We start from the raw sequence: 27,991 nt of genomic DNA, 5'->3' as shown, positions 1-27,991 counted from the left end.
TTGGCATTTAGAAATGTTAATGGGTGTAGTTAAAGAAACCACAGTTTCCATTTCCCATGCTTTTTTGATTCAGGCTTGCTAGGTTTTTGCTTTTGATAGGCAGATGAACAAATTTCTTGAGTGTAAGGCATGGTTGAAACCTGAGTTTCTTCGGTAGAATGTAGTTTTTTCATAATGGGCTGAAACTTGTCCTCTTGTTGCTTGAAGTCCAGTTCAACACTAGGATATAAAAAAGCACATGTACTTTTAATCAATTAATAGGTGGTAACATTGTCCATTATTGTACATGCCAATAAGATGGAAATAAAAGTGTCTGTAATGAATGAAACATTTTCACAGATTAGTCAGAAGTCTGACAAATACTACTAATAAACAAGTAATATTTAAAACAAGAGAGTAAATTTAGATCAATCCTGAAATGTCTCAAAATATTTCCTAGCAAAAGCAAACAAAAATCTCGGTAGTCTTGGTAGAGGCTTGAGCTAGTTAAGACACCCTCATCCCTGACTGGTGATATGTGAACAGTATGTTCATGGTAAGTAAAGGAACACCTGAGGTGGCTTGTAGGTTTTTAAAAAAAAATCATATATTGAAGACAAGCCACAAAGTTAAATTATTTCCAATAATGCAAATGAGCTTTACTGTATGTTTCAAATTTTTTTTAACGACTTTTCTAATTTAATGTGTTTTTGGCCTCTTGAAGTAAGCTTGATATGAATAGGCAAGGATATCATTCATCAATAGTGCATTGACTTTTACTAAATACTAATCCTGATTTTAAAAAGTTGGAAATGCATGTCATTTTAATCATTTTTTAAATTCTAAAGCTTCAATGAATTTCTTAATCCATCTGAGTTATAGAGAAATTAAATATGGGCTAAAATAACTAGGACAAGAATAGGTCATAGGATGATTGACTAGTTTTACTATAGTTCATGACTGATTTGATCTTTCAGGTTTAATTTTCTGCATTAATCCCCTACAATGCAAAAATATACACATTTCATCCATAAATGAATTGAAGGATTCAGCATATATGTAGCTTCCTGAAATAGATCATTCCAAAGATTGTTCTCTGAGAGAGAAAAAATCCTCATCACAGAAGCAGCCAGTGTCATTATACTGAGACTGTTCCACTAATTTCAGATTTCGACACGAGTTAGACATCGATAAACCATTTTTTGTCTCGTTTCTCTTCTAAATTTTTTTTATTGCCTCTCATTGTTCAGAACTCCAGAGTAAAGACTTATTGTAATTTGTTTTCTATGTTGATCAAACTGATCTTCCCAAAAGTATGTAGACCTGTATTAAGATAGTACTTGCTGCAAAATACTAACTGTTAATTAGCTTGCATAACGTGTAAAACTTTGCTTTCCTATTTTTCCTATCCATTTTATAACTTCATATTTGCCCTGAATGTGCTTTGCCCACCATCTTATTGATGTTTAAACTAACTTTACATTGTCTTCAGCCTTTGAGAACTCTATTATCCTGAAGTTTACTTGCTCAGTTCAAATAAAAAAAATTGCAGATGCTGTTTTCTGCCTCATTGTGAACTGGAAAATTGGACCAATGTTACTGTTAGACTTTGCATAGTCTATCTCCCAATTATACCATTCTCTTCCTCAATTTACTTTCACCCTTCTCCAGGATAGGCCAAAGATCCATATCACTACAAATTGTTTGATATATCATCAAATCTTGGCCTTTCAGAAAAAAATATACACGCAATGTCTACTGCTGTTCCACATCAACCATTGTTATTTTATGTATATTAACATTATGTTGGTTAAATACGTTTCACTTTGAAATCTGCTCTTGACTCCTCTCAATCTTAACTGATTCCTTGTTAATGCACTCAGCATTAGTTTATAGCTAAATGTCTATTGGAGTGAAAATCTTGCATAAGTGTACAGAATTTCCTTTTAAAAATGGCATCTGAATGTTCATTTTGGCTCATGTAAAATGCAACTCTGAATCTCAACAGTTATGCATAACAAAATAACCTATTTTTATTCCATTGTTAATGGAGCCATAGGCATTATTAAACAAACTTTGTAACGTTTCAAAAGAAGATGTTAAGACAAGTGCCAAAAGGTTAGTCAAAGAAAATGGGACGAAGAGATTTGTGTTTATAAAAAAAATAATTCACAGTTTCAGTTTGAGCCAGTGGAAGGCCTGGCCATCAGTGATAGTTGGAGGAAGCTACAGGATAAAAATGTAAATGCCACATGGGAATTTTAAAATGAGATAAAAATCAAAATAGGGAAACTGTTGTACTGGGAAGAAATGTAAGAGCAGAAGTAATTGAGAAGGACCTTGGGCTATGCAAATACTATTTGACAAAAATAGCATTTTAGATAATCGTTGAAATTTACAGAGTTCTTTTTGAAATCCTCAGTTACTTGTGTTCGCTAAATCGTTTTTTTTAAAAGTTATTGAAAATGACCTATTTACTACAGTACGTTTCTGGTTATCCAAAACACTCGGGACTGGACATGTATCAGTTAACTGCATTTTCCAGATATCTGATCTACAGTTTAAGCAGCAGAATATTTGTTTCAGCCATCGCCAATCCCGACATCTCCCCTTTGCCATCACTGATCCTGCCCAAGCGCCCGAGGTCCCCACTCGGATCCCTGTCACCTCCCATCACCATCGCAGAACCTGCCCAGGTGCCTGAGGTCCCCACTCGGATCTCTGACACCTCCCCACCGCCGTCACAGAACCTGCCCGGAAAGCCTGAGCCACTGACTCACCGGATCTCCCGATAACACAGCTGCCGACTTGAACACTGGCCCTGGCCACTGACTCACTGGAGCTCCCGACGACATGGCCACCAACTCCAGCCCTGGCCACTGACCCGACAGAACTCCCAGCGCCACAGTTGCTGACCTGAACACTGGCCCCGGCCACCAATGCCATAGCTGCCAACCTGAACGTCGGCCTCTTCCGCCGACTCACCAGAGCTCCCAATGCCTCGACTGCCAACTCTGGCCCTGGCACTGACCCAACAGAACTCCCAATGCGACGGCCACAAACTTTAACCTGGCCGGCGCTTTGACTGCCAACTCCAGCGTTGAACCAGTCCGCCTACTTGCAGGCCATCCTGATGCTGAAGTCACTGACTCACCTGAGCACTGGCCGCTCTCGTGCTAGAGCTTCTCAGGAGCCTGAGGCCCTCACTCTGATCCCAGCCCGGTAACATCAGCTTGATACTTGTACGATATCAGCAGTAAAAACAACAACAAAGAACAGAGGAAAGTTTTTGAAGTGTGAAATAAAGTCACCGCTGAAAATTTTCATGGATAACTGGTAATTTCGGTAAAGTGGCTTTTGGATAATCAGAAACCTACTATATTGCAATAATGCGTAATTCACATGACAGAATGTGACTTTTCTAATTGCCCAGTAAATGGCTATTCAATCCATAATGCTGTAACTTATCTGACGTAATTTTTGTGATGTAGCTTTCCTTTTCAAGTAGACATCCATTTTTGTTTTGAATGTAACAGGTGAATTTATTCACAACGTTCTTTGGCAGTGGATTTTGGATCAGTTAATATTATTTTTACCCCTGGTATTTTTAACTCTTTAAATTCATGCTTTCATTGATCCTCCTGCCAGTTGAAACAATTTTTCAATATTTATCAAATCTTTCATCATTTTGAACACTTCTCACACATTTCCTTGTTACTGTAAATGCCCTAAGCAGGTGGGAGAGGGGATTGTAGGAAGGTGGGGTGGGGGGGAATAATACCAATACTAATTTTCACTGAACAAAAGCATTTGAGGGCTTGACATTCTTCCTCTTGTACAATGTCCTGTTCTGGCATTTTATTAAAAATAATTTTAAGGTTTAGTTTTAAAAATTCACCTTCTAATTATTATAGAATGTACAAATACCTTCTTAGAACATAATACAAAATAAGAATGATGCCAGGAGTCTTAACAGTATTTTGTTTATGACAAGAGTATTAATGTCAGTGACAAAAATGGTAATAAGAAACATGGGGATTAGTTTGTTACTCATGAATTATTTGAAAATACATTTTAAATCCTTATCCCTGGTGTATGTGTAGAGATTTTAAAAAATCAATTTATTTCTCTGTGCCGTGATATCAAATGATCCCCGTTGTACAAATGGAAAAACTGATGAATGCACTGTAATATGAATTTCAATCCATTTTGACCAGAACACAATGTATGAATGCATGTACCTAGGCTACAATAAAATGAGAAATGACAATTTTATAGGTTTATGCTCCCATGTGTTACTTAATGGTAGATCTTTAAACTCTATTGACTTGATTAAGTTAAATATTGTTGGGAATACTGTTTCTCCTGGTCAGTACAATGGAAATGCATTCCACAGCTTCAGTGATCCAAGATCAATTCCCTTAACTACCATCAACGTGGCTCTTCCTGCATATTCTCCATATCCTGCATATCTGCCCTGGCCCCCTCCACACCCCACGTGCAACAAGGACAGGATTCCTCTTGTCCTCACCTACCACCCCAGCAGCCTCCACATCCAATGCATCCGTCTCTGCCATTTCTGCCACCTACTATGTGATTCCACCACTAGATGCCTTCCCCTCTTTGCCTTCCGCAAGGATCACTCCCTTGTCCACTCTTTACTCCCACCAATTGTCCTCTTGGTACCTACCTCTGTGACAGGAGGAGATACTCTACTTGTACCTCTGGAGCTTATGGACATTTTTAATACAGTACTGAGATTGAGTCCATTTGATCCCCTATTTCTGACACTACTTTTCTCAGGTCATATGGCATAACTTCCTCTGATCCCTGCCTGCACAGGCTCAGAGTTGCATCTTGCCTCCTCTCAACTCCCTGTAAGTCATAGTTTTTCCTCTCCGATCTACCTTTTGAGGTGTTCCCCCTCTACTTCAGGGCTGACTTTAATATCTTTGACCTTTACACTTCTATTTTTGCAACTATTCATTCCATCTCTGACTAATTTTTTCTTTTCGTTACTCAGATCTGTGCTACTGATATTTCAATCCCTCCAATCAGATTTATGCTCCTGTCACCATGGGTTTTATAAAGTATTTTGGAAAGTTTCTAACCTTTCAATGTTAGGAATTATAGATGTAGCTATATAGTTGGAACAAATTAAAAAATAATATATAATCCCTATTTTTCTTAAACTAACCGTTGCTGCTCATATGTTAATTCACACTGCTCACTTCCACTCCCTTCTTGCCATTTATCAAACTGATGAGATTGTACTGGCTTTTTCCCTTTATTGGTTCAGTCAGAACCAAATGACCCTTTTATTCAGCCAGCTTATTCCAGGATATTTGCAGCTTTATTACGCTAGATCTTCTGTGCAAGAGGCATGGATATGGAATTGGAGGGGTGGGGGAGTCATTGCATACTTGACTTTTTTCCAGCAGCAGTGTAAAAGGGGCGATCCTGCATTCTGGCACCATGATGGGAAAGGATGTATATGTATTGGCGTATTTTTTTAAACGTTATTTACAGGTAAGCATTTAAAACTTGGACAAAAGGAAAAATTAAAAAAAAATAATTATATTGGTGCCCCGCTGCCTGCTCTCTCCCCGAGGGGGATGGGGGAAGGAGTAGTTTGGTGGGACCAGTGAGGGGACTGACAGTGGGCCGCTGGCAGAGTCTCCCGACTACTGCCGTGCTCCCAGCTGTTCCCTGGTGTCCCCATTCATCTCCTGTGATCAAGATGGTCTGTGAGTTGGTTCTCAGTTTGAACAGTCTGAAGCCAACCGCCCCGATCCCCCTCGACAGCCCGCCACCAGCCCTCAATGTTAGCAATGATTAGTAAGGGATAACTTAAAGTGGTGTGTGAGAGGAAAGAAAATTTAAAATCCACTGCTATGTATCAATACCTGCACGCTCTTTTATAAATTGTGCACATATGTTTTATTGTGCATGTATTTTCCCGCACTTCTATTAATTGTTGTGTGTTAATAAAAGTAACGTTTAATTGCAAACCCTTTTGTCCAGACTCGTCTCTCTCCAATCTGACACTTTCTCAATACAACAAGTACCAGTGCAGGGACCAATGGCTGGCTGCCAGGAGAGTCTCCCAACAACCTGTCACCAGCCCCACCTTGATCCCAATGCCCCACTGCTCTTCTCCCACCCACCCCACACCCCGACAGTCTAATTGGACTGGGGGAATATTTATGAGCCATTTTTTTGGGAAAAATTGGGTCTAACATGTCGTCAAATATGGAATGTTATATCTGACACTAGATGCCGATGCTGTTGTATTACATGTCCCGCCTCTGGCTCTTGGAATGCCAAATTGCTGTGTAAGATGGCACAGTGACCCGGCATTATGTTTGGATCAATGTAAATGACCAAAGCCAGCTTACTGCCAGGTTTTCTTTATGGCAATATGTAAAAAGCATGAAAAATTCACCTGGCATCACAATATTAACTCTGGCTTCATTCAAGAATCTGACCTTGTTCTCACTTTGACATCATCCTAAAACCAAGAAATCAGTTCCACCTTTCTGCAGATGAGATGCAGGTCCACCTTACCCCACTTTTCTCAACTGAATGCTTAGCTAACATTCTGGACTGCCCTTAAGTAGATGTTTCTACTTGTCAAATATTGATAAGACTAAAGCTTTCCATTTCTGCTGCAAACTGTATTCCTGAGCCATATCTCTCTTTGTTGATCTTGCATTTCATGAAGGAAGATTGAAATTTAATGTGTCGAAAGAAAAAAGAAAGATAATGCATTTTTTAAGATTTTATGCAGTCCAAGGTGCTTTATAGCCACTGAAATACTTTTGAAGTATAATTATGTCATAGCTGCAGTAAGCCATCATGCCTGTTGTATATTGAGCTTGATCCTTAATTTTTCCACTTAGTCTAATGTTTAATATTTGAAATGCCACTGCCAACAGGTGCAGTTAATTCCCACCAACAGTAATTTATTGAATTTCGATGAAAGATGTATATTAAGCAAGGGAAATTCTTTGCTTTTGTTGGTGGGGGGGGGGGGGGTCCAAGTGACTTTGGGTTCTTTTAAATCTACCTGAAATAGAATATGTATTTGGAGTGTTTGTACATTCTGTATTTGGTGATATTTACTTTGTCATGTATTGCTTGGCAGCAAACAACATGTCCTCTCATTCTTCATAAACAATGCATAAAATCGATCACTGCAAATATCACATAGACCAAGATGGTTAGAAATGGGCAATTGTTTTGACCTATGGCACGTAATTATTTAAATAGGAAGAAAGAATTGTTGGATGACATGTCTCTGGGTTCAATTTCTTTCATTCTGATGGTTTCATAATGCCATAATTTGTTGGCTGATACGCCTCTGAAGTTGTCTGCAACAAAGGATGAAATTAAGGTCATTGGATGTTATTTTTTGCATTACAAAACATCTTGAAAATGTTTGGTGGGAGGTTCATTGCTTTGTTTCTGTGTGAATAGGTTTTTCTGCCCAATAGCAGAATGGCTCAAATGCAGAAGTTATAATTGTTTTAATCAGGAGGAAGGCCTAGCTATATGAATGGAGATTTCCATGTGGTTGATGCAAAAGCTGTTCATTAACTGATGCTGTTACCAATGAACACATTTCAAAAGGAATGAGTCAACTTGAAGTTCACAGCAAATCTTTATTTGTCATTCCTTATCATTTCAAAAATAATAATGATCTATTTTTAGTTGATGTAGCATTTGGAGATGCATGTGCACTTTAGTTATGTCACTAGACTGGATACAGAACTTCTGGCCTAGAAATTTGAGTTCACATTCTACCAGAGTAACAGAGGAATGTGAATTCAGTTCTTCCAATAAATCTGACTTAAAAAGTTAGTCTTGGGATTAATCATTAAACTAATGGATGGTTAAATTACATTCTTCATGGAAGACAATCTTCCATCCTTGCCTATTCTGTCCAGTTTGTTACCCAAGTCTCTTAGCAGTGTGTTTGGACTTTTGTTCAGTGGAATTTAAGGAATAAATTCTATTTGAATCAACTTTGCAAGATCTAGTGAATGATGAAATAGATTCAGTTGTAATATCAGAAACATGGCAGCCATGTGATGCACAATTATTTCTCAGAAACACCAATCTGATATTGTCTAGATGGTGTGTTTTTATGTTGAAATCTAAACTTCATTATATATTTGATAGTGGTAGTTCTTTGTAGGAAAGGATTCACAAAATAAAATATCTTAGTGTCACATGCCTTAAAGCAGTGTCACCCATATTCTTTGCAATATCCTGGAAATCTTTGAGCAGGGTAAACAATGTTAGTACCCTCTCCAGATTAACGTCCCCAGCTCCCAATGGCAAGCTACAAAGCTGTATGCATCTCCAAATACCTCTCCTGGTCCAAACATGCTGATATGGCTCGTGCATCTACCTCCTCAGCATGTCATTTCCATCGCTCAACAACATGCTGATGCTACCAATGCCTCTACATCTGCAGCATGTCATTGATCCCATTGTAGCTTGGTACACTATCTTACTGTACCTTGGTACACATAACTATGAACTTGATCTCTCTTTGCATGTCTGACATCAGTTTCCCAAGCAATCTATTCTGAGATCTTTATTATCATGGACTATCAGGTGGACAGAGGAAAAAGTTCAAGAATATTCTCAAGTCCTCTTTAAAGAAATATGACATCCCAATTACTTGCAAATCCTTGGTTTGTCAAATAGCTTTGACAATAGGATTGATAACTTCAAATCTGTTCATCGGGAGTGCACATCAGTGGCATGCAAATTACGCAGCTGCCTGTCACATCATGTCTCCAGCCCCACCTGGGGCAGAGTGTATGGGCTCCACAATAGATTATTCAGCCATTTCAGAATCCACCGAAATGGAATAAAAGCAAGTAATCTCAATGCTAAAATTGGGCCTCAAAGAAGGTATCATTGCACTTTTAATTGAAACTCTACAAAATAACATGTTGGAAAGTGTACGATCATGCACTTTGGTAGAAGAAATAGACGGGCAGACTATTATTTAGATGGAACAGAAAATTCAAAATTCTAATGTGCAAAGGGACTTGGGAGCCTTGTGCAGGATACCCTAAAGGTTAACCTCCAGGGTGAGCCACTGATGAAGAAGGCAAATGCAATGACGGCATTCATTTCTAGAGGAATAGGATTTAAGAGCAGGGATGTACTGCTGAGACTCTAAAGCACTGATGAGATCTTACTTGGAGCGCTGTATACAGTTTTGGGTGCCTTATTTGAGAAAAACCGTGTTGGCATTGGAGAGGGTTCAGAGAATATTTGCTAGAATGATACCAGGAATGAAAGGAGTAGCATATAAGTAATTTTTGTCAGCTCTTGCACTGTGCTCATTGGAGAACAGAAGGTTGAGGGGGGGACGTCATAGAAGCATTTTTTGAATATTTTATTTATGTTTTAACGTGCTTAAAATTTACATTAAAAATCTTTAAAATGGCCTAATCCATTATATATCTCGCATTTATTAAATATAAATGTATGTGTGTGAGATATATAAATAAAATCACTACCCCCCCCACCCCCCCCTCTCCTAAAGTTTCATTCCAGCATTCCATCTCTCCATTCCTAAGTCTGTATCTGATTTCCAAGTTAAAGTAATATGTTTTCTAGATACTGGTAAGGCCATTTTTACAAACTTTATTTGATGCATATTTCATTTTAATTTAGGTGTAAAGCCTTTAATATTGCCTAACAGAAATAGCATTGGATCCTATGGGAATTTGATCCCTATTATTTGTTCTAATAAATTGTTCACATCAGGGCTGAAAATTTTACTTTAAGACACTGCCAAGTAGGATGCAAAAATGTACCAACCTCTTGTTTATGTCTAAAGGCATCTTCCTTGATAATAAACCTCTTGAACCTATTTCTTACTCCAGATCTCAATCAAATGTTTCAAAATAGGGGTATCTCTAACCCCAGTCAACAATTTAGAATTCCATTCATAAATAAAATCTTGTGAATTCAATTCTATTTTATTGAGTTCAACATCCACCCAAGCTGGTTTTTTTCTCTAAGTCAAACAATACATTAATAAATCTCAATTGGGGAGATGTGTAATATTTTTTTTTAAATTAGGGAGTTGCAAGCCTTCCAAATCAATCTTCCTACTTAATTTTTCCCAAAGAAACCATCTCCATTTTACCTTACCATAACAATTTCCTTCTATTCGTACATAAATCCTTAAAAAATTTTGAGGAATTGAAATTGTAATTGTAATTGATTGAAAAAGTTGTATTCTAGGAAAAATATGCATCTTAATACAGTTTACCAATTAAAGTTATTGGTAATGGATTCCATCTATTCAAATCATCTATAATTTTCTAAAATAATGGCAAATAATTTAACTTGTGCTAATTATTTAAATCTTTGTCCACTCAAATACCTAAGAACTTAATTACTATATCTGGCCATTAAATTGAATAATTGTTTTAAACTCTATCATTTCAACTCACTAAAGGCATTATTTCACTTTCATCCCAATTAATTTTATAACCTGATTATTTCTCCATATTCCTCTAATTTTAAATGTAATTGACCAAAGGATCAGTTAAATATATCAAGGCATCATCTACAAATTATTTTATACTCCTCTCGGTTAATTTTAATACCCTTAACATCAGGGTCTGACCGTATTAATTCAGCTAAGGGTCTATCGCTAAAATAAATAAAGCTGGCAAGAGAGGGCAGTGTTGTCGACTTGACCTAGTCAATTGAAAAGGTGCAGAAACTTGTCCATTTGTCACAACGTTTGCTCTGAGGTTTTTACTACAATTCCTTAACCCAATTTATAAAGACCCTGCCCAGGCTAAATTTAACCAAGACTTTAAGCAGAAAATGTCCCATTCAAGTATATCAAATGCCTTTTCCGCATCCAAGGCTACCACCAGGCTTAAATTTCTCCTTTTCTGAGCCAAATGGGTGAAGCCAATCAATCTTAGGACATTAACTGCTGAGTTTTTTTTACAAAACCTGTCTGATCCACATGAGTTAATTTTGATAAGTATTTAGCTTGTCTATTTGCTAAAATCTTTGCAACAATTTTGTAATCTGCATTTAATAAAGAGATTGGCCTATGTAACGATGGTTTTCACAGAGGCATTTCGAATGTGAAAGGCCTGGACACAGTATATGTGGCAAGGATGTTTCAATGGTAGGGGATTGTGGGACAAGAGGGCATAACCAGGATAAAAGGGCATCATTTTAAATCAGGTCCTCTTAGTCAGAGGGTCATGAGTCTGTGGAACTTGTTGCCACAGATGACTGTGGAAACAAGGTTGATGGGTGTATTGAAGGCAGAGATAAAAAGCTGGGCAGTGGGGCTGAGTGGAAGGATGGATTTGTTCATGATTAGAATGGCGGAGTAGACTTAATGGGCCTACTTCTGCTCCTATATCTTGTGATCTTCTAATGTAACACAATATGGAGTTCAAATACTCAAACATTCAAAGAATGAAGGGAAATAATCTTTTAGATAAGTAATGTTTAAAGTTTATGTTCAACATTTTTTTTGCCTTGTTCAAAAGCTTACCTATAAATGATGCACGCACTGTTTCGACAGGTGTCACAATTTGCAGTGTCCTGTCCTGTTCTGTAGGAGAGACTGCAAAGATAAATTTGCACATTATAATGTGAAATAGTACTTAATTGGTAGCTAGAGAAATATTACAAAATAATTTGGAAAAAATATTTCTTTGATAATCATTAAAAATGGATACTTTATGTTTACATTTTCTACTTGTCTAAATGTATCAGAAAATGTCAATTTTTACAAAAAACTCCAGCTTTAATCATGTTATTTACTGTTTAGATTACTGAATTAATAATTCAGAATCTTGGACTAAGTAATTGGACATGGGCTCTAACCTACTATGGCTGCTGGAGCAATATAATTCAGTTATTTAATGTTTTAAATGAAAATTTAATAATAAAAATGTAATAAAGAGAGTTGTTACTTGGATCCTTAAACCTATTCTCCCCTTCATTAGAATCATGGCTAATTCTGTATTCCAAATCTTAGAAACTTCTTCTCATTTCAGTTCTAAATCATTGACCCCTTATCTTTAAGGAGGTCTTTTCAGCGCAGTGAAGTGTCTCTACATTATACTTGTGGGACTTTCAGCATCCTGAAAGAGATTCACAATGAACTTAGCAGCTCAAAACTAGGAATCTCTGAGGACCATTGGTCACAGCAGAACTCTCTTCCACCACAATCTCTGCCCTTGTAAACCATTGAAACCTCACTATACCATTATTGTCATGCCTGATAACCAACCATGGTTCAACAAGGAATGTAGAAGAGCATGCCAGATGTAGAAGTGCCCTGGTGAGTCTAAAACTCGGGAATAATTCATAAAAACCGTTGATGTTACATACTATAAAAATGCTAAACAATCATACAATTGCCTTTCTATTTGCAGTCAGAAATTATGATGCCAGTTAAGGACCTGAAACTTTGTCTAACCTTTCCCTCCACAGATTAAAATTTGACCTGTTGAAATTCTCTAGTAGTTTATTTTTTTGCTCCATTATGTACCAAGGCCATTACAGCAAGCTAGAAATTGATACCCAGAAAGATGAAAGGCTCAAGCCCAAAATGTCGCTTATGAATCTTTACCTTTCTTATCTAAAGGACACTGTTTGACCGGCTGAGTTTCTCCAGCGTTGTGTTTTTGCTTTTACCCAGAAACAACTTGTTTACTTCCTGAGTTCCCATAGATGTTCGGCAAACTATAAGGTACGAGAGGACATGGCTTTAGGGTGAAAGGTGACAGGTTTAGGGGGAACATAAGGGGGAACTTCACTCCATTGATAGGAGTTTGGAATGAGTTGCTATCTGATGTAGTAAATGCGGGTTCACTCTTAAGTTTTAAGAATAAATTGGATAGATACATGGATGGGAGCAGTCTGGAGGGTTATGAAATGGGTGCAGGTCATAGGGACTCGAAGAATGATGTTTCAGCGCAGACTAGAAGGGTCGAATGGACTGTTTTTTGTGCTGTAGTGTTCTGTGGTTCTGGGTTAGACCTTTATTCCCTGGAGCATAGAAGAATGAGAGAAGATCATTTAAAAGAGATATTTAAAATTGTGGGGAATAGACAGAATAAATGTAGATAGATTTTTTTCACTGAGGGTAGATGAGATACAAACCAGAGGACATGGGTTAAGAGTGAAAGACGAAAGGTTCAGGGGGAACATGAGAGGGAATTCCTTCACACAGAGAATAGTGGGAGTGTGGAACGAGCTGCCAGCTGAGATGAATGCGGGTTCAGTTTTAATATTTAAGAAGAATTTGGACAGGTACATGGATGGTAGGGGTATGGAGGGCTATGAACTGGATGCAGGTCAGTGAAACTAGGCAAAAAAATATGGTTTGGCACAGATTAGAAGGGCTGGAGGGGCCTGTATATTTTATGTAGTGTTCTATAGTTGGAAGTTAGGACAATTAAGGATGATGAATTTATTGTCATGCAAGTTAGTAAAATGTACATATGCACCAAATATTTTTGTTTAAAAAAAAGTACTATGCATTAAATTACTGTACAGAGAAAGATAATATAAAAAAGATAATAATTATTTTCAGTTGCAGAAGTGCAAGAAAAAAGTACATTTCAATCATGCAGGCAGTTCTTTTAGCTGGAGTAGTTTATGTTTGGGTTAATAAGGGGAGGTTCAAAAGCCTGAAAGCCATTGGGAGAAAAAAATTGATCTTGAACAGCAAGGTGCTGGACTTTACACTTCTGCGAGAGGAAGTTGTGATCGGGGTAGTATGTGTCTGTAATTACGCTGGCTCCCTTTTTGAGGTTGTACATCACATAATGTCTTTAATGTATGGGAGGTCAGTTCCTGCGATGGACCTGGTTATGTTTGTTACTTTCTGCAATCTTCTGCATTCTTGGGCACTTGAATGACCAAACCAGGCCACGATGCAACCAGTCGGTATACATTCCACAATGCATCATAGAGTATTCATGGATTGCCAATCTCTTCTAATTTCTTCTTCATAGTTGCCTAGTAGTGTTACTAGCTTCTGGAGAGGTTCTCCAATGTGTGGATTCGCAGGAACTTAGTACTAACCCTCTCTCTTTCTGTCCCATCAATGCAGATAGGTCCATGGTTCCTCAAAATTCCCTTCCTAAAATCCACAGTAAGCTCCTTGGTCTCATTAACATTGACAGCAAGATTATTGTTCTGGCACCATCAACCAGATTCCCAGATCCTTTAGTTTGAGAACAGATTTTACTAGTTTGATGATGTTGAACACTGAGTTGCAGTCAATGAACAACAGCCTGATATAGGTGTTCTTGGGGTCCAAGTGATCTAATGCAGAGTGGAAGCACCTGTGGTGGCATCTGCCATTAACCTGTTGTGACGGTAGGCAAAATTGAAGTGTGTCCAGGTCCTTTCTGAGTCAGGAGTAGCTCAAATGGATAATGTTGAGGCATTATGTAATACTCACCACTTTCCTGATGAATGGTGGTCTCAAGAAGACTCAAACAAAATGACACCTATATTTTAAGGAACCAGCTTGAATACCACCCTATGTATTTACTTCATCACCCATCAGTGCACCAAAAGAGCTGCACACCTCCACCAAATTCGCAATGCTTTTCAAATCTGATGCTTCTAATTAATGTTTGAGGCAACATCATTATCTACACAATCACCTTCAACCTAATTTGGAAATGTGTTGCTATTCCAACATTGTAGCTAAGTCCACATCCTGGAATATTTTCTGATTTCATGTTGAGAGCTCATTCACCTGCAGTTTCATATTATCTTCACAGAGCAATCATTTGGGGTCAAGGATAATTTGTTTCCAGCATGGTTGAGTGTGTTCTGCGGTTGTGTAATTCCCAGGTAAATTCTGTGCACTGTTCCACCAGTGAGGCAGATTGTGTTTGTTGAGTAAGGTAGGTGTGTTGATTGGATTATTTCATGGCTTTCTGCAATTAGCTCTTGGCGCCCGATGGAGAACCTCAAAATTCAGTGTCTTCTTGGATGCTTTAATGCCAGTTTGAGCAGCCTTGGTCCAGGAATTCTAATAATTCCATGTGAAGGTTACATTTTTCCACTATGTGTGCAGGCAACAACTATTCTCGCAGTTCTTTGAGGTTTCCAGAAGATCAGTGGAGAGGGGGTGGGGTGGGGGAATTGGGACTAGTAGGATGGAGGGCATTCGATGCATCTTGTAAACTAGTTTTGCCTTTAACATTTACAATATCTAATTTAAAAAGGATTTTGACCTGGTGTGGAATCTGTTTCTCACTTAACAGATGTTCCTCGACATCCTGACTACTTGTAGCACTGTCTGATTTGATTAACCTCAAAATATGACTTTTTTGATAGGGACCCAAGGGAGCAGGAATATAGCAGATAGAGAAGTGAAGAGAGGGTTTGTGATGCCTTTATTTTTTGGGGCATCGGATACAAGGATGTCAAGTTGTAGTTTTACAAGATGTAGGTGATGTCACATTCATGGAATAGTGTGCAATTTTGGTCACCCAGCTGTAAAAAGGATATTAGTTGGAAAGGATACAGAGGTTTATGAACAAGAGGGAAATGAAGAGCTGTTGCACTCTAGTAATTATAGAAATGTGGCTCCAGGATTCCACTCTGGATTCGGCCATCTAGTAAGCAATATGTTGTTTTGAATGTTTAAATAATTGCTGTGTACTGAGTACACAGTATTTTTGTGTGTGCTCAGTGGTCTGCAGGGAAGCTTTTTTGTCAGGTTGTATAATGTACAGTCAGATGATGATAAACTTGAACTTCATGATTATAAAGTAAAGGAGTCGGACTTGGGATGTGAAGAGATAGTTCTTCATTCAAAAGGTGGTGGGTATATGGAACAAGCTACTAGACGAAGTGCTAGAGGAATGTATGTTCTTCCTTTAAGAAACAATAACTACATGGATTGGAGGGGTTTGGATGTGTACGGACAGAATGCAGACATGGGACAAAAGTAAGAGGGAAAATTGTCTAGCATGGGCCTGTGGGCCCGTTTCCATGCTGTAAGAATCTGTGAAAAGAAAAAAAAACTCAATGCTACTTACAAGTGAGAAACTTGGGCACAAAGTATTGGTATGTGTCAGAGCTCTAATATTCACTTTTTTCTCTTCTTCATAACACAATCTTCTGTGGTTGGAGGCTAAAAACAAATTCCCCAAATAAAAAGTAATATCATAAACAAGATCACATTTGCAATTTGTAGTTCCTCTTGGACAGCAATGAAACTTTAATCTTAGAAATATTGAGGATTGCGAACAAAATTAGGTTGCTGTATTGTGTATTTTGAAATAAACTTTTTTGTATTTCTCTCTAATGTTCTAGCATTAGAAACGGCTCTCAATATAACACATTCTCGGTGCTTCCAGTTGTGCAGAGTGTGTACACCAGTTTGAAAAGTGGATGAGTTTTGATAATGGTTTGAGTTGTTTTTTTACTGAAAAATAGCAAAAATGATATGTGTATGACGTGTTTTATCTTGTTAAATAATGATGATGAGATTTTACATTCAATTATTGAGAGTTTTCGCAGACGTGATCATCAAAATAGTGCACCAATTCTTCAGGATTATTTACATATCATGGAGGCAGCAACGCTCGTTATTTTACCTGTTGCTGAAAAGAGCTGTCTGAAATTGCACTTTAAACAGATGATCTGATTTTTTTTAGTTGTACTGTGGCATTATTGAAAGGTTGCATACCTTATTTAGATGTTCTACAGTTTCATTCTTTGAGTCTGTATATGTTTGTGGATCTTATTTCAATGTTTTCTCCCTTTCCTCCCCTGTCCAAAAAGAGGACATGATTGGTATTAAAAAAGATCAAGTTGCACTTATCGTGAATTGGCAACATATAATGCAGCTGCCTTTTTAATGCTAAACTTTTATTTTTGCAACATGCAGTCCTGAAACAAAATCATGAACCCTGCTTTTAACGTAGCAGGACATCACAAGGTGTTTTCATGGATGTTACCAAAAATTTGTCACAAGTTAAACTGGGACAAGATGGACTTCAATATCCATCACCTTCATTGATTTGGAACACCGCTACCAGATGGGCGATTCAGGAAGCGTCTCCGACAGGTGTGGGCAAAACAAAACTCGAGGGATAAACCTCTGTGATCTCGTTCTCCTGTATTAACTTGCCTTCAATGTATCTGTCCTTATTAATAATTCTTGTGACACTAGTTCTTTCTTCATTGCGCAAACATCTCCCAATGTAACACCATTTGCTATAGGAACTCGGCATGTTGATCAGCATCAGTGGGAGAAGAATTGTCAACATTGCGAGCCAGTCCTGATACATCAGTATACTGTGACAATTATATGAAACTCTAATCATAGAGATGTTGGACTCAAAACTGCGCTCGTACCTCTGACATTCAATGACATGAGTATTGCTGAGTACCAGCAGCATCAGAAATTCAACAAGACCATCCATACATTGTTGACATCTGGAGCAAAGCAGTTGGACTCCATGTCAGAGAGACACAATAATAAAAGATGCTGGAATCTTGAGCTGGTGCACTTCAGCAGGTCAGACAGCATCCAAGGGCAGAAATGGTCAGACAGCATTTCAGGTTAGGACCCTTTATTGAAGAAAGAAGGTGTGGAGGGCCAAAATGTGATAAGCTATTGGGTGGAAGATGGAAAAAATAGGGAGACCGGATGGGGATGTTAGAAAGAAAAGGGCAGGTGTATATAAAGAAGAGATAGAATTAGTGGAACCATTAATTTGAAGAATAACACATCATATTCCCCCTACACAGCCTTTATCCTAACAGCATAAACATTGATTTTTTCTCCCTAATTTTAGGTAACCTCCCCACCTCTAGATGGCTCTATTGTTTCCATCTCTACTCTTCTGTTCTGATTTTTTTCTCTCTAACTGCCTTCACCCCACCCAGGTTTCTCTCTCTCTCTCCATCCCTTCTACCTTGCATCCAATATCCTATCACCTTTTGGCCCTCCCCAGCTTCACTTCCCCTTAAAGTACAAAATATCTCCCCTTTTTACTTTAATTTTGATAATGGGTCCCAACATGAAATGTTGATTTGACCATTTCTACCCATGGATGCTGCCCGACCTGCTGAGTTCCTCAATGCCTGTTCCCCAGCCTGAGCATTCATTTCCTCCCACCATGCCTGTAGTGTCTACCATTTGCAAATTTCCTTGCTGGATCATCTAATATCAAGAAGGACAAAGGCACCCGCTGCATGAGAACTATACAAGTGCAGGTACCTATCGATGTTAGACACAATCCACACTTCAAATGTAAATCCTGAAGTTTATAATCCAATAGCATTTTGGAAACACTTTAATAAGAAGAACTGCAGCTTTTCAAGAAGGTAACCCACCACCACCTCTAAAAGGAAGTAATTGCTGGACTTGCCAGTAATGTTCATGTCTCAAAAATATATTTTTTTTTAAAGCCTTGACGACCAAAAGTATGATCTAAATCATAGTTATTAAGGAGCATCTTTTAAAGAGAAGCCGAGAAGCTGGAAAAAAGAACTCCAGCTTCTTTGGGCCTTGGCAGCTTAGGTTACAATGACCAAAGTACACCTGTTAAAATTGAGTATGATCACTGGGCAATTAATCACTTGTTATTATTGGTTAATTGATTATTTGTAATCAATTACAGTGAGAGGTTTGAAAACAAGTGAGAATTTTAAAATTGAAATGTTTCTGAACAAGGAGCATTGGTAAGGATGATGGGTAATTTAAGATGTGAAAAGCAGAGTTGTGCACGTCACTTTGCTGTTGAATAGAGCAAATATAAATATTTAAGTCTTAAATTTACCTTGAGTTTTAATTGAAGTATTGTCTCATCATTTGGGGCGTGATGGTTCGGCTCTCTTCATGGAAGTTTCAGAATTTGAATTGTATAAATGCTGATGTCAATAAAGGCATCAATAACATTTCCGAAATGCCATTATAACTAATTAATGCCCTTCAGAGAAAGAAGCCGCTCACACTTCTAGACCAGCCATGTGGGCAATGGGGCTCTAAACTCAAAAGTACAATGATAAGCCACAAGTTGCTACAGCATTGTAGCTACACCCTTGGCATACTAACTGGTTAATAAAAGAAACATGTTCACCACTTTAAAAGACAACCAGAGGTGGGCCATAATACTCACAGAATGAAATTAAAATAATGCAAGCAAGAACTGCTATGTAAATTTTAATTTTCAAAATTGATTACCCTAAGCCAGTTGAGATATTAAACAACAAAATATCACAAATCCCGCTTAAGCATACCTGTCTCTGAAGCCAACATCAGAACATCCTTCAAGAAGGTGAACCCTTGCAAGGTGTCAGGCCCTGATGGCCTAGTGAAAATCTGTGCCAACGAACTAGATGGAGTTCACGGATATTTTTCAATCCTTATTGCTGCATTTGGAGGTTCCCACCTGCTTCAAGGGCATCAATAAGAAGAGCCGAGTGAGCTGCCTCAATGAGTCGCCCAGTAGCCCTCATGTCTACTGTGATAAAATGTTTTGAGAGGTCGGTCATGGTCAGAATTAACACATATCTAAGTAAAATCTGGACGCACTACAATTTTCCTACTGCCACAATCGTTGCACAGCAGGTGCAATCTCACTGGCTCTCCACTCAGCCCTGAATCACCTAGACAACAGCACCCTATACATTTGGTACTCTTCGTTGACTACGGCTCGGCCTTTAACACCATCATCCCCTCAATATTGGACAGCAAGCTTCAAAACCTGGGCCTCTGCAACTGGATCCTTGACTGGGATAGCAAAGTTAGGTCGCAGTTAGTGCAACTCTGTTACAGTGCCAGTGATTGGGACTGGGGTTTGTATCCTGCGCTGTCTGAAAGGAGTTTGTATGTTCTCCCTGGGTTTTCTCAGGGGGCTCTTGTTTCTTTCAAAATGTACTGGGGGTTGTGGAGTAATTGGGAAGTATAGGCCGGTTGCTGTGATGTATGTCACATGCCCTTATAGCTATGACTGAGTGGCAAATGCGATTTACAAATTTGTCAATGATACGAGGGTCATCGGCAGAATCACAGATGGCAATAAGAAAGTATAAGGAGTGAGATGGATCAGCTAGTTGAATGGTGTCAAAACAAAACCTTGTACTCAATGTTAGCAAAACTAAGGAATCAATTTTGGGTTTCAAGAGGGGGAAATCCGGAGAATACAAACTAGTTCTCATCAAAGGATCAGCAGTGGAAAGGGTTAAAAACTTCAAATTCTTTGGTGTCAACATCTCTGAAGATCCATCTTGGGGCCTCCATATCAATGCAATCACCAAGAAGGCTCAGCAGCAGCTTTACTCTGTGAGAAGTTTGAGGAGATTTATTATGTCGCCATCGAGACTTGAACATTTCTGCAGGTGTACCGTGGAGAGCATTCTGACTGGTTGCATCACTGTCAGGTATTGAGGTGCCAATGCACAGGACAGGAAAAGATACAGAAAGTTGTGAACTTGGCCAGCACCGTGATGGCCATCAGTCTTACTCCATTAAGGACATCTACAAGAAGTGGTGGGTGTCTCAAGAAATCACCCTTTATCATCACTACCTAGGCCATGCCCTTTTCTCACTGCTACCACCAGGAAGGAGGTATAGGAGTGTTATGAACTAACAACCCTTTTAAATTTTGTTTGGGACTGAAGGGTCTTTTAGCACTAATAGGAACAGTGATAGAAAATCTACCAGACAATGGTAAATTCAAAATAATAGTTTTTAATTAACTACTAAAGACTTAATATTTCCTACTTATCTCTAAACTTAACCCCACTATGCACAGATGTAAATATATGTGTGTGCATAGTTAAAGTCCCACTCTGAAAAGTCCATCTTTAAAAGTTTAGCATCATTTTGCTCTTGCTTGAAGGTGTTAAATTTTCAGTTGACAGATAATTATGAATTGCTTTGAAACATTATAGCTTCAGGCCTTTTTATTCACAATGTGGTTATTTTCTTCTAAGATGAATTCACAAACCCAAACAAGGGTTAAACGAAGTGGCTATTCCATGATGAATTCACAAACCCAGACAAGGGTTAAACAAATATGGTAATCTTCTTCCATGACGAAGTCAGAAACCAGACTTGGGTTAAAGAAGTGACCACACAAAAAAATAAACCCAGTAGAAATCTGTTCACTTTTCTAAAGAGACAGCGAAATGGTCTTCCTTATTTCAAAAGCCACTGATTTTGTGTTCCCTGTTTCCCAGGAATAACACACAACAGCACCAATTCTGATTACTGTAACTCAACCCCATCTTTCACAAGGTTTCAACCCCTGTGTCACAGGGTTTTGACTTCTGTCAACTCCAAACTGAACTCTTCTAAAAACTGAACTCAAAATGTCTGAATATGGTAATATATTTCTCCAAATCATGTGACAGTTACATCATCACTGAGGTGAGTTCCATTTCTTGGCAATCACATGAATATCAGTTGTATTTCTACCCAAATTTGTTCCTTTTTCAAAACCATTCCATATCCATAACAACCTCTGACCTCATCTTTTATCAAGAGACTTGAGTGGCTTTAATTAAAAACCGATGTCTTCCTCAGCAGTTCTTGAATAATTAAGACCTACTTTAAATCCCTGAGAATGAACATTTTTCTCAGAAAACAATGGTTCTCTATAAATGTGCTGTGACCTGTATGTGACCCTGTACCAACCCACAGCTAACTTGCTAAGAATACCGATACAGTATTTTAACTATACTTTACTAAGATTTTTATGTATGAGAAATATAGTTTAATATTAAATTAAAGATTAACATAAATCAGTTACAGGAGCCTAAACCGGAATATCCAATGGTACAGAAACAGCTTCTTCCCCTCCTCTGCCATCAGATTTCTGAATGGACTATAAATCACGGGCACTACCTCACTTTTTCTTTTGCACTAATTTAATTTTAAAAATGTAACTTTTAGCAATTTTTCACTGTAATGTTGCCGCAAAACAACAAATTTTGTTACATGTTCATAACAGTTAAATTCTGATTGATTCATTTTCATTTTGTCTTTCCACAAATGCTGCTCGTCACCTTTTCCATGCATTTGTGTTTTTGTTTCAAATGGGAAAAAAAATTACCTGTCTGTTACGCAGGTGGTTGGAGTGGAGTTTGATAAGAAATAGAATTGGTCAATCTGTTGCCAGGACCCAGATTGCTTAATTCAGTATATAAAAAAAAACTGACACTGAAAATCGGCAACAAAAATCAGAAATACTGGAAATAGACAAATTTGGCAACAATCAGGCAGCAAATTTGAAAAAAAGAACTAAACTATGTTTCATGATGAAAAAACATTGTCAGAACTGGGAAAGAGAGAAAACAAGTTTGTTTTAAGTTGTAGAGGCTGGGGAGGGATAGTTGTGTTAAAGAGAATATCTCTGATAGAATGAGGTCATGATTGGCCATTGAGGATATACTGTTTGTATGGTTGATGATTATGAGGTCAAATATATACAGTTATTTGCAGGGCCCTCAGAAGCACAAATACGCAGAGAGATCAGAGGTTGCAAATTTAAAGATGTGTCAGGCAAATATTTTTATGTAGTGACAGGTTGCCAGCAGTGGTGGTGGAAAGCAGATCTAAAGTAGAGTTTTAGAAATTCCTTTAAAGATGGGTGAATATGTAGGGATATATATCATGCAAACAAAAGTTTTAGTTTAATTTGGATATAATCTTTGGGTCAGATGTCATGGGTTGAAAGGCCTTTTCTAATGCTGTTCTGTCCTATGTTCAAATGACTATGATAGGTGGGGAAATAACATGAATAAAGAGACTTAAAAGCTTTGAAATGAGGGTGCTTGGAGAAAATGCAAATCAGAGATTATAAAAATGGAGAGATGCATCAATATAAGGTATGCTGAGCCATTGAGACCATGATAGTGGGGAGTGAAAATACTGAGCCAATATTACAAATGGGTGATCTGCAACACAACAAACCAGTTTCTGTTCAAATAGAGCATGACCACCTGAAATTTTTAGATTTATAAATCAGCCTAATAGACTGCAATATGTCCAGTCTAAAGATGAGATGCTCTTTATCAAGCTTGAATTGGTCCCAATGCTTGTTTAATCTCCAATTTTCATGTTCTTGTTCCCCTGGCGAAGGTTATTTAAAAGGAGGAAAAGATGGATCTAGCTTGGATGTACTCCCCACCTGTAGGCTCTAGTTTTCCTCTAATATCTCTAATCTCTTCCTTTCTTATCCTTCAAATGCACCCAGAGTCTAATAATACTTCCTCACCCTGTATCATCTGCAACCTGCCTGAGACAAGTATCTGCAGGCCTACCCAAGCAGCCATCAGTTAGCCTTTCCATTCACAGCAGAAAGAAAAAGTGCCAGGAGCTTGCAGCTGTACAAGCAAAATGTGTAGAAAGAGAACCAGTTAGTGTTTCAAATCAGTGACCCTTCGTCAGAACTGGGGAAGAGAAAAAAAAACATAATTCTAAGTTGTAGGAAAGGAGCAGTGAGGGATGGATAGGATGAAGGGAATATATGTGATAAGGTCGGACTCAGTTAAATGGATTAAAGGGGTCATTGGAGGGTGATTGTGGTTCTTTGTCTGTGTTACGTGTTGCCAATAGCAGAGTCATGAGATTTGTCCATCATGCCAGGCAGTAGTCATGGAGAAAAAGTGAGTCAATATTACAGACGGGATGACTAAAAGCAGAAATTGCCAGTTCTGATACATTACAGAGATTATTTTTTTTATTTTCTGACTTTGTTTGTTTTGCCAAAACTGTGAAATAGACACTAATGGCACCTCTCAACTTTCCTCGTTATCATCTCAGCAAACTACCTGCTATCAGAACAGTTTACCATTTCAAATAAAGACCACTTAGAAAAGTTAATAATGAAATGGAGACACAGGAGACTGCAGATTCTGGAATCTGGAGCAAAAGATAAACTGCTGGAGGAACCCAGTGGGTTGAGCAGCATCTATTGGGGTGGGGTAAGGAACAGGTGAAGCTTCAGGTCGAGACCCTGCATCAAGTCTCTGTTAATAATAAAAACACCATGCGGGAGAAACTCAGCAGGTCAATATAAAGGACACTGTTTGGCCTGCTGAGTTTCTCCACCATGGTATTTTTACTTCAACCACAGTGTCTACAGATTTTCGTGTTTTACTGTGTTAATAATATCAGATTAATCTTAAAAATTGCCAATATGCAATACAAATTTGATGGTATCTGTAAATATTACACAACTGAATTTGTGGATTAATTAGTTTTCATCTTTTATTTTAGCTATCTTCCTGTTCATTTTTTTAAAATTTGTGTATGTATTCAAATTCTAGCAAGTTCAAAAGTATTCCAAAAACTTGTCAATTTTGACAGATGACAAAAGTGGAAGCATGTCTTTTGACATTTTCTCAGCAGCGATGTGGCAGGGCCTTTTATGGCCCTCCTACTTGACCAAATTAGGACATGGCACTTGTGCTGTGCTGCACTCAACTGATTAAATCTCAGACTGGATGTTAATAAACTGCAGATAAATAAAGCTTGATGTCATCAATAGGATCTAATGCTATAATTTGCTTTCAGCTCTGATGAAGTGTCTTCAACCAAAAGTATAAACTCTCTTCCTTTCAACACAGATGCTGCTTGACTTGTTGAATGTTTCCAATCTTATTTCTAAATTTAGTAGAGATAGCTTTACTTATTCCTTCTAAATTTTAGATATTTTTCTTAAATTTAGTTTACAGCTCTTGTTTGTGATGGCTTGCTTTTTAAAGTTAAAAGGAGCTGAATTTTTATTCAGTAGGTGTGGTACGACAGAGGTGACTTTCTGTGAGTTGTATGTTGAGGCAGCTTGTGGAAAGAACGGCACTAAGTCTGAAATGTGACAATGAAATATCAGAACTAGAAAATACAAAATTTATTATTCATAGATTTGCATTTCATTTGTTGGAAATTAGAACAAAATTCAGTGTTTACCTTGCAGTTGATTAAAAATGGAATCAATAATTATGCAATTTTATAATAAAATACAGTACAACTCTCGGTTGATATGAAATGGTCGGGACCGACCCTATGTCGGATAAACATTTTTTTTCAGATAACTGGTCACTTTTTAAAAAAAAACAGCCCAGTAGCAACAGCAAATCACTTGTATCAAAGTTGAAACAACAAGGGAAGGGTTTTTAAGCATTAAAATAATGTTTAATTCTTACCAAAAAAAATGATGGCTGCAACGCCGCCGCTAACCATCACTGAGACCTCCGAACCCACTTCCGATCCCTGACACATCCATACCGCTGCTGTTGATCCTCGGGGAGGTTTCCTGGGCCGATGAAACACTCCTGTCTCCCCGGTCACTGGAACTCCTGACTCCAAACCCTCCCCTATGGGCTTATCGTACATAGGTTTGGAGTCGGTATTGGGAATTACTGTGTGCCAAGGAGGGAGGGAGGGAACGCCACACTGAGTCTGACGTCCCGCTCCTGCCTGGGAGGGTGCTTGATTATGCTGGGACAAGGGTTTATCTGACCGCTTGCGGATGGGAGTCAGTGGTATGTAGTTTGAGAGGGAGAGTTGGAGAGAAAAGTCAACAGAAGAAGGTAAAGAAGAAGTAGAGAGAGGGGAGGGAGTGACCTGAAATGAGGACAATCGTCGTTCTAATTTCATGTCGAGTGAATTTTCTTCAACCTGTGAGGTCAGTTTGGGTCGGAATAAACAAGGATTTCTGATTTGTTTCTGATATCCTCATTTATTCAAAATTTAAAAGTTTTGGATAATCAAAGTTATACTGTATGTAAAATAGAATTTCTGATCATTATTTTCACCAATAGTCTTAACACAGATAATTTGAGAAAATAAAGTGGTTGAATCCACCTAACATGTTTATTGTACCTGTGATATGCCCTGAGCTGACTTTTCAATTTGGAAATTCAATAATTCCTCAAGTAATCGATTTATACCACTTAGAATTTGAGCTGATGGCAATGCAGGCTAATGTTTTGGAATATTTAAGTGCAATTTCCCCATCACCTTAATGTTATGATGTTACAGATACTTTCCCATTTAATAATCAGGTGTACGTGATTAGAGTTTCACATGCATGTAAGCTATATACAAAATGATCTTATCCGTGATCTTCGTAATAAAATATAATGCAGTGCAATTGGCAATACAACTTTAGTACGCTGGCTGTGCTTTGCACTCTCTAGTTCAGGCTCTGTGGAGGATAATTGCTATTTATATTATTTATTAGTCCTGTTCATTTTCATGAACAAGATTTTGGCTCTTTAGGAGGCATCATGAATCTCACATTTTGCTTACGAGTGCAATCTACATTATACATTATGCATTCATTAGTATTTTTTGACATTGGTTCTTTGTTTTCTAGATGACTTTGTAATAGATAAATGCATGCTTTCTTTTATTTGGATACTTATTTCTAAATTAATATAAAAATAGTTTCATGTAGTCTTACCCTTCTCTGAGGGCCTCGCCTTTTTCTAATTCTTGAATGACCCCAAGCAACACTTTAATGGTTTCCTGACTGGAAGTGATTAGGTTTTCCATTATTTGCAGCTGAGCTTTCAGATCCACAACTTCATTAAGAGGTACAATTTGTTGTCCTGACTCCATTACAGATACCGCTGTTTGATTTGGCGGCTCTTCACCTCTCGGTGCAATATTTGACATAGTGGATTCAGAGAGACCTTCTCTTTGTGGAGTCTGTACTGAACATAATTGACTATTTATTGATTGAAGTTGCTGACTGGCTGGGTGTAAAGTTCTTTCGTGCACTTCCCATGTAGATACATTTTGTGAGGGGTCCTGTGTAAAGGCAGTTGAGGGATCAGACTGTGTAAGTTCACTGTTGACTTCTGTTAAATGGAAAGAGTTGAAATCTGTCAGTTGCAGCTCAGTTTCTTTAAAGTTCTGATTTATTGAAGACATCTTATCATATGTTGTTATATTGCTCTGTTGGTAATTTTGTTCAATTGTGTTAGAATCTGTCAGATTTAGTATTTGAGATGGATCTTCAGTGTAACCGTGTGCACCTTGGTCTTTGTTGATGGAAGTTTCCATTCTCGCACTGCTACCTTGTTCATTCAGTTTGCAGAAGTGATTAGTATGTGCACTGATATCTGGATTCTTCGGACTGCTTCTCTTTGCACTGTTTATAGTACATGCCCCTAAGTCTTTACTGAGGTTATTCTCTTTAATTTCAACTGCCAAACCATTGTTTTGTTGCCTGAATGTTTCTAATGTGGGAGCAATTTTAATGACATTTACTTTCTTCCTTTCCTGAGGGAATGTCTGATAGCGCTTTTTGAGGTCAGGTGACGTCTGAACACCCGTGCTTCTGGTCACATTTGGAATTGACCTTCGTGCAGGCACTGTCATGTATTTGCGATAAGCTGCCTTGTAAGAAATAGCTTTCATTGTTTTTTTGTCCATTTGCTGTGTTGCAGCAAGTCTCTTCTCCTGTTCATTCTGAGCCTCGCGGATATCTTTAAATCTCACCTGTAAGGCTTTATTCCTTTTTCTAATCTGCCTATTTGGATCCAGAACATATTCCATCTCCAGTGCTGGTGATGCTGCCAGCTCAGTTTCATTCTCCTTACTTGTGAGCTGGCCTTTACTTGGTTCCTTACTCACCATGTTTTACCTATAAATGAAAGCAACATTTTTAAGATATAGACTATGTTAAGATTTATTTCAATAATATCTGAAAGTATAATTAGTATTAGATCTACTATGCATGTAAATGCAACATTTTGAAAATTGTAAATTTATAGAAGCTGGTAGTGTAGTGAAGGTTATGTTACGAGACCAGCAATTCCCAAAGCCTGTTCAAACATCTCAGAAACATGAGTTTAAATTTGTACTTGTACATTACATTATATGGAGTTAAATTTAAGATGGTGACCTCTGTAATGGTTGAAATAAAAGTTCATCTCTTTTATTAATCCTTCAGCTGAAGAATTTTGACTTGTGCATGGCAACAGATCC

The 27,991-nt window shown here is 38.0% G+C and overlaps 2 protein-coding genes across 7 annotated transcripts in view; one reads left to right on the top strand and one right to left on the bottom strand.

Moving 5' to 3' along the window:
- dock1 (dedicator of cytokinesis 1) overlaps nt 1-27,991 on the top strand; it is a 354,235-nt gene that overhangs the window by 137,876 nt on the left and 188,368 nt on the right. The gene's annotated exons all lie outside the window — the stretch shown is intronic.
- LOC138743877 (inhibitory synaptic factor 2A) lies at nt 30-27,640 on the bottom strand. The gene is made up of 3 exons (XM_069899465.1): nt 26,460-27,640; nt 11,546-11,617; nt 30-219 (listed from the first exon to the last, which is right to left on the bottom strand). The coding sequence occupies exons 1-3, from the start codon at nt 27,638-27,640 to the stop codon at nt 30-32; spliced, it is 1,443 nt and encodes a 480-aa protein (XP_069755566.1).

The sequence above is a fragment of the Narcine bancroftii genome, chromosome 10, assembly GCF_036971445.1.
Source record: "Narcine bancroftii isolate sNarBan1 chromosome 10, sNarBan1.hap1, whole genome shotgun sequence".
Taxonomy (NCBI): Eukaryota; Metazoa; Chordata; class Chondrichthyes; order Torpediniformes; family Narcinidae; genus Narcine; species Narcine bancroftii.
Note: the sequence above shows the minus strand (reverse complement) of the source record. Positions and strands in the feature narration are given on the sequence as shown.

Excerpts from the sequence above, each read along its gene's own strand:
- LOC138743877 (XM_069899465.1), bottom strand. The coding sequence starts at position 27,640 with ATGGTGAGTAAGGAACCAAGTAAAGGCCAGCTCACAAGTAAGGAGAAT. Across the intron at positions 11,618-26,459 it reads GGCGAGGCCCTCAGAGAAGG|TCTCTCCTACAGAACAGGAC; the intron begins GTAAGACTACAT and ends TTATCTTTGCAG. Across the intron at positions 220-11,545 it reads AGTGCGTGCATCATTTATAG|TGTTGAACTGGACTTCAAGC; the intron begins GTAAGCTTTTGA and ends TTTATATCCTAG.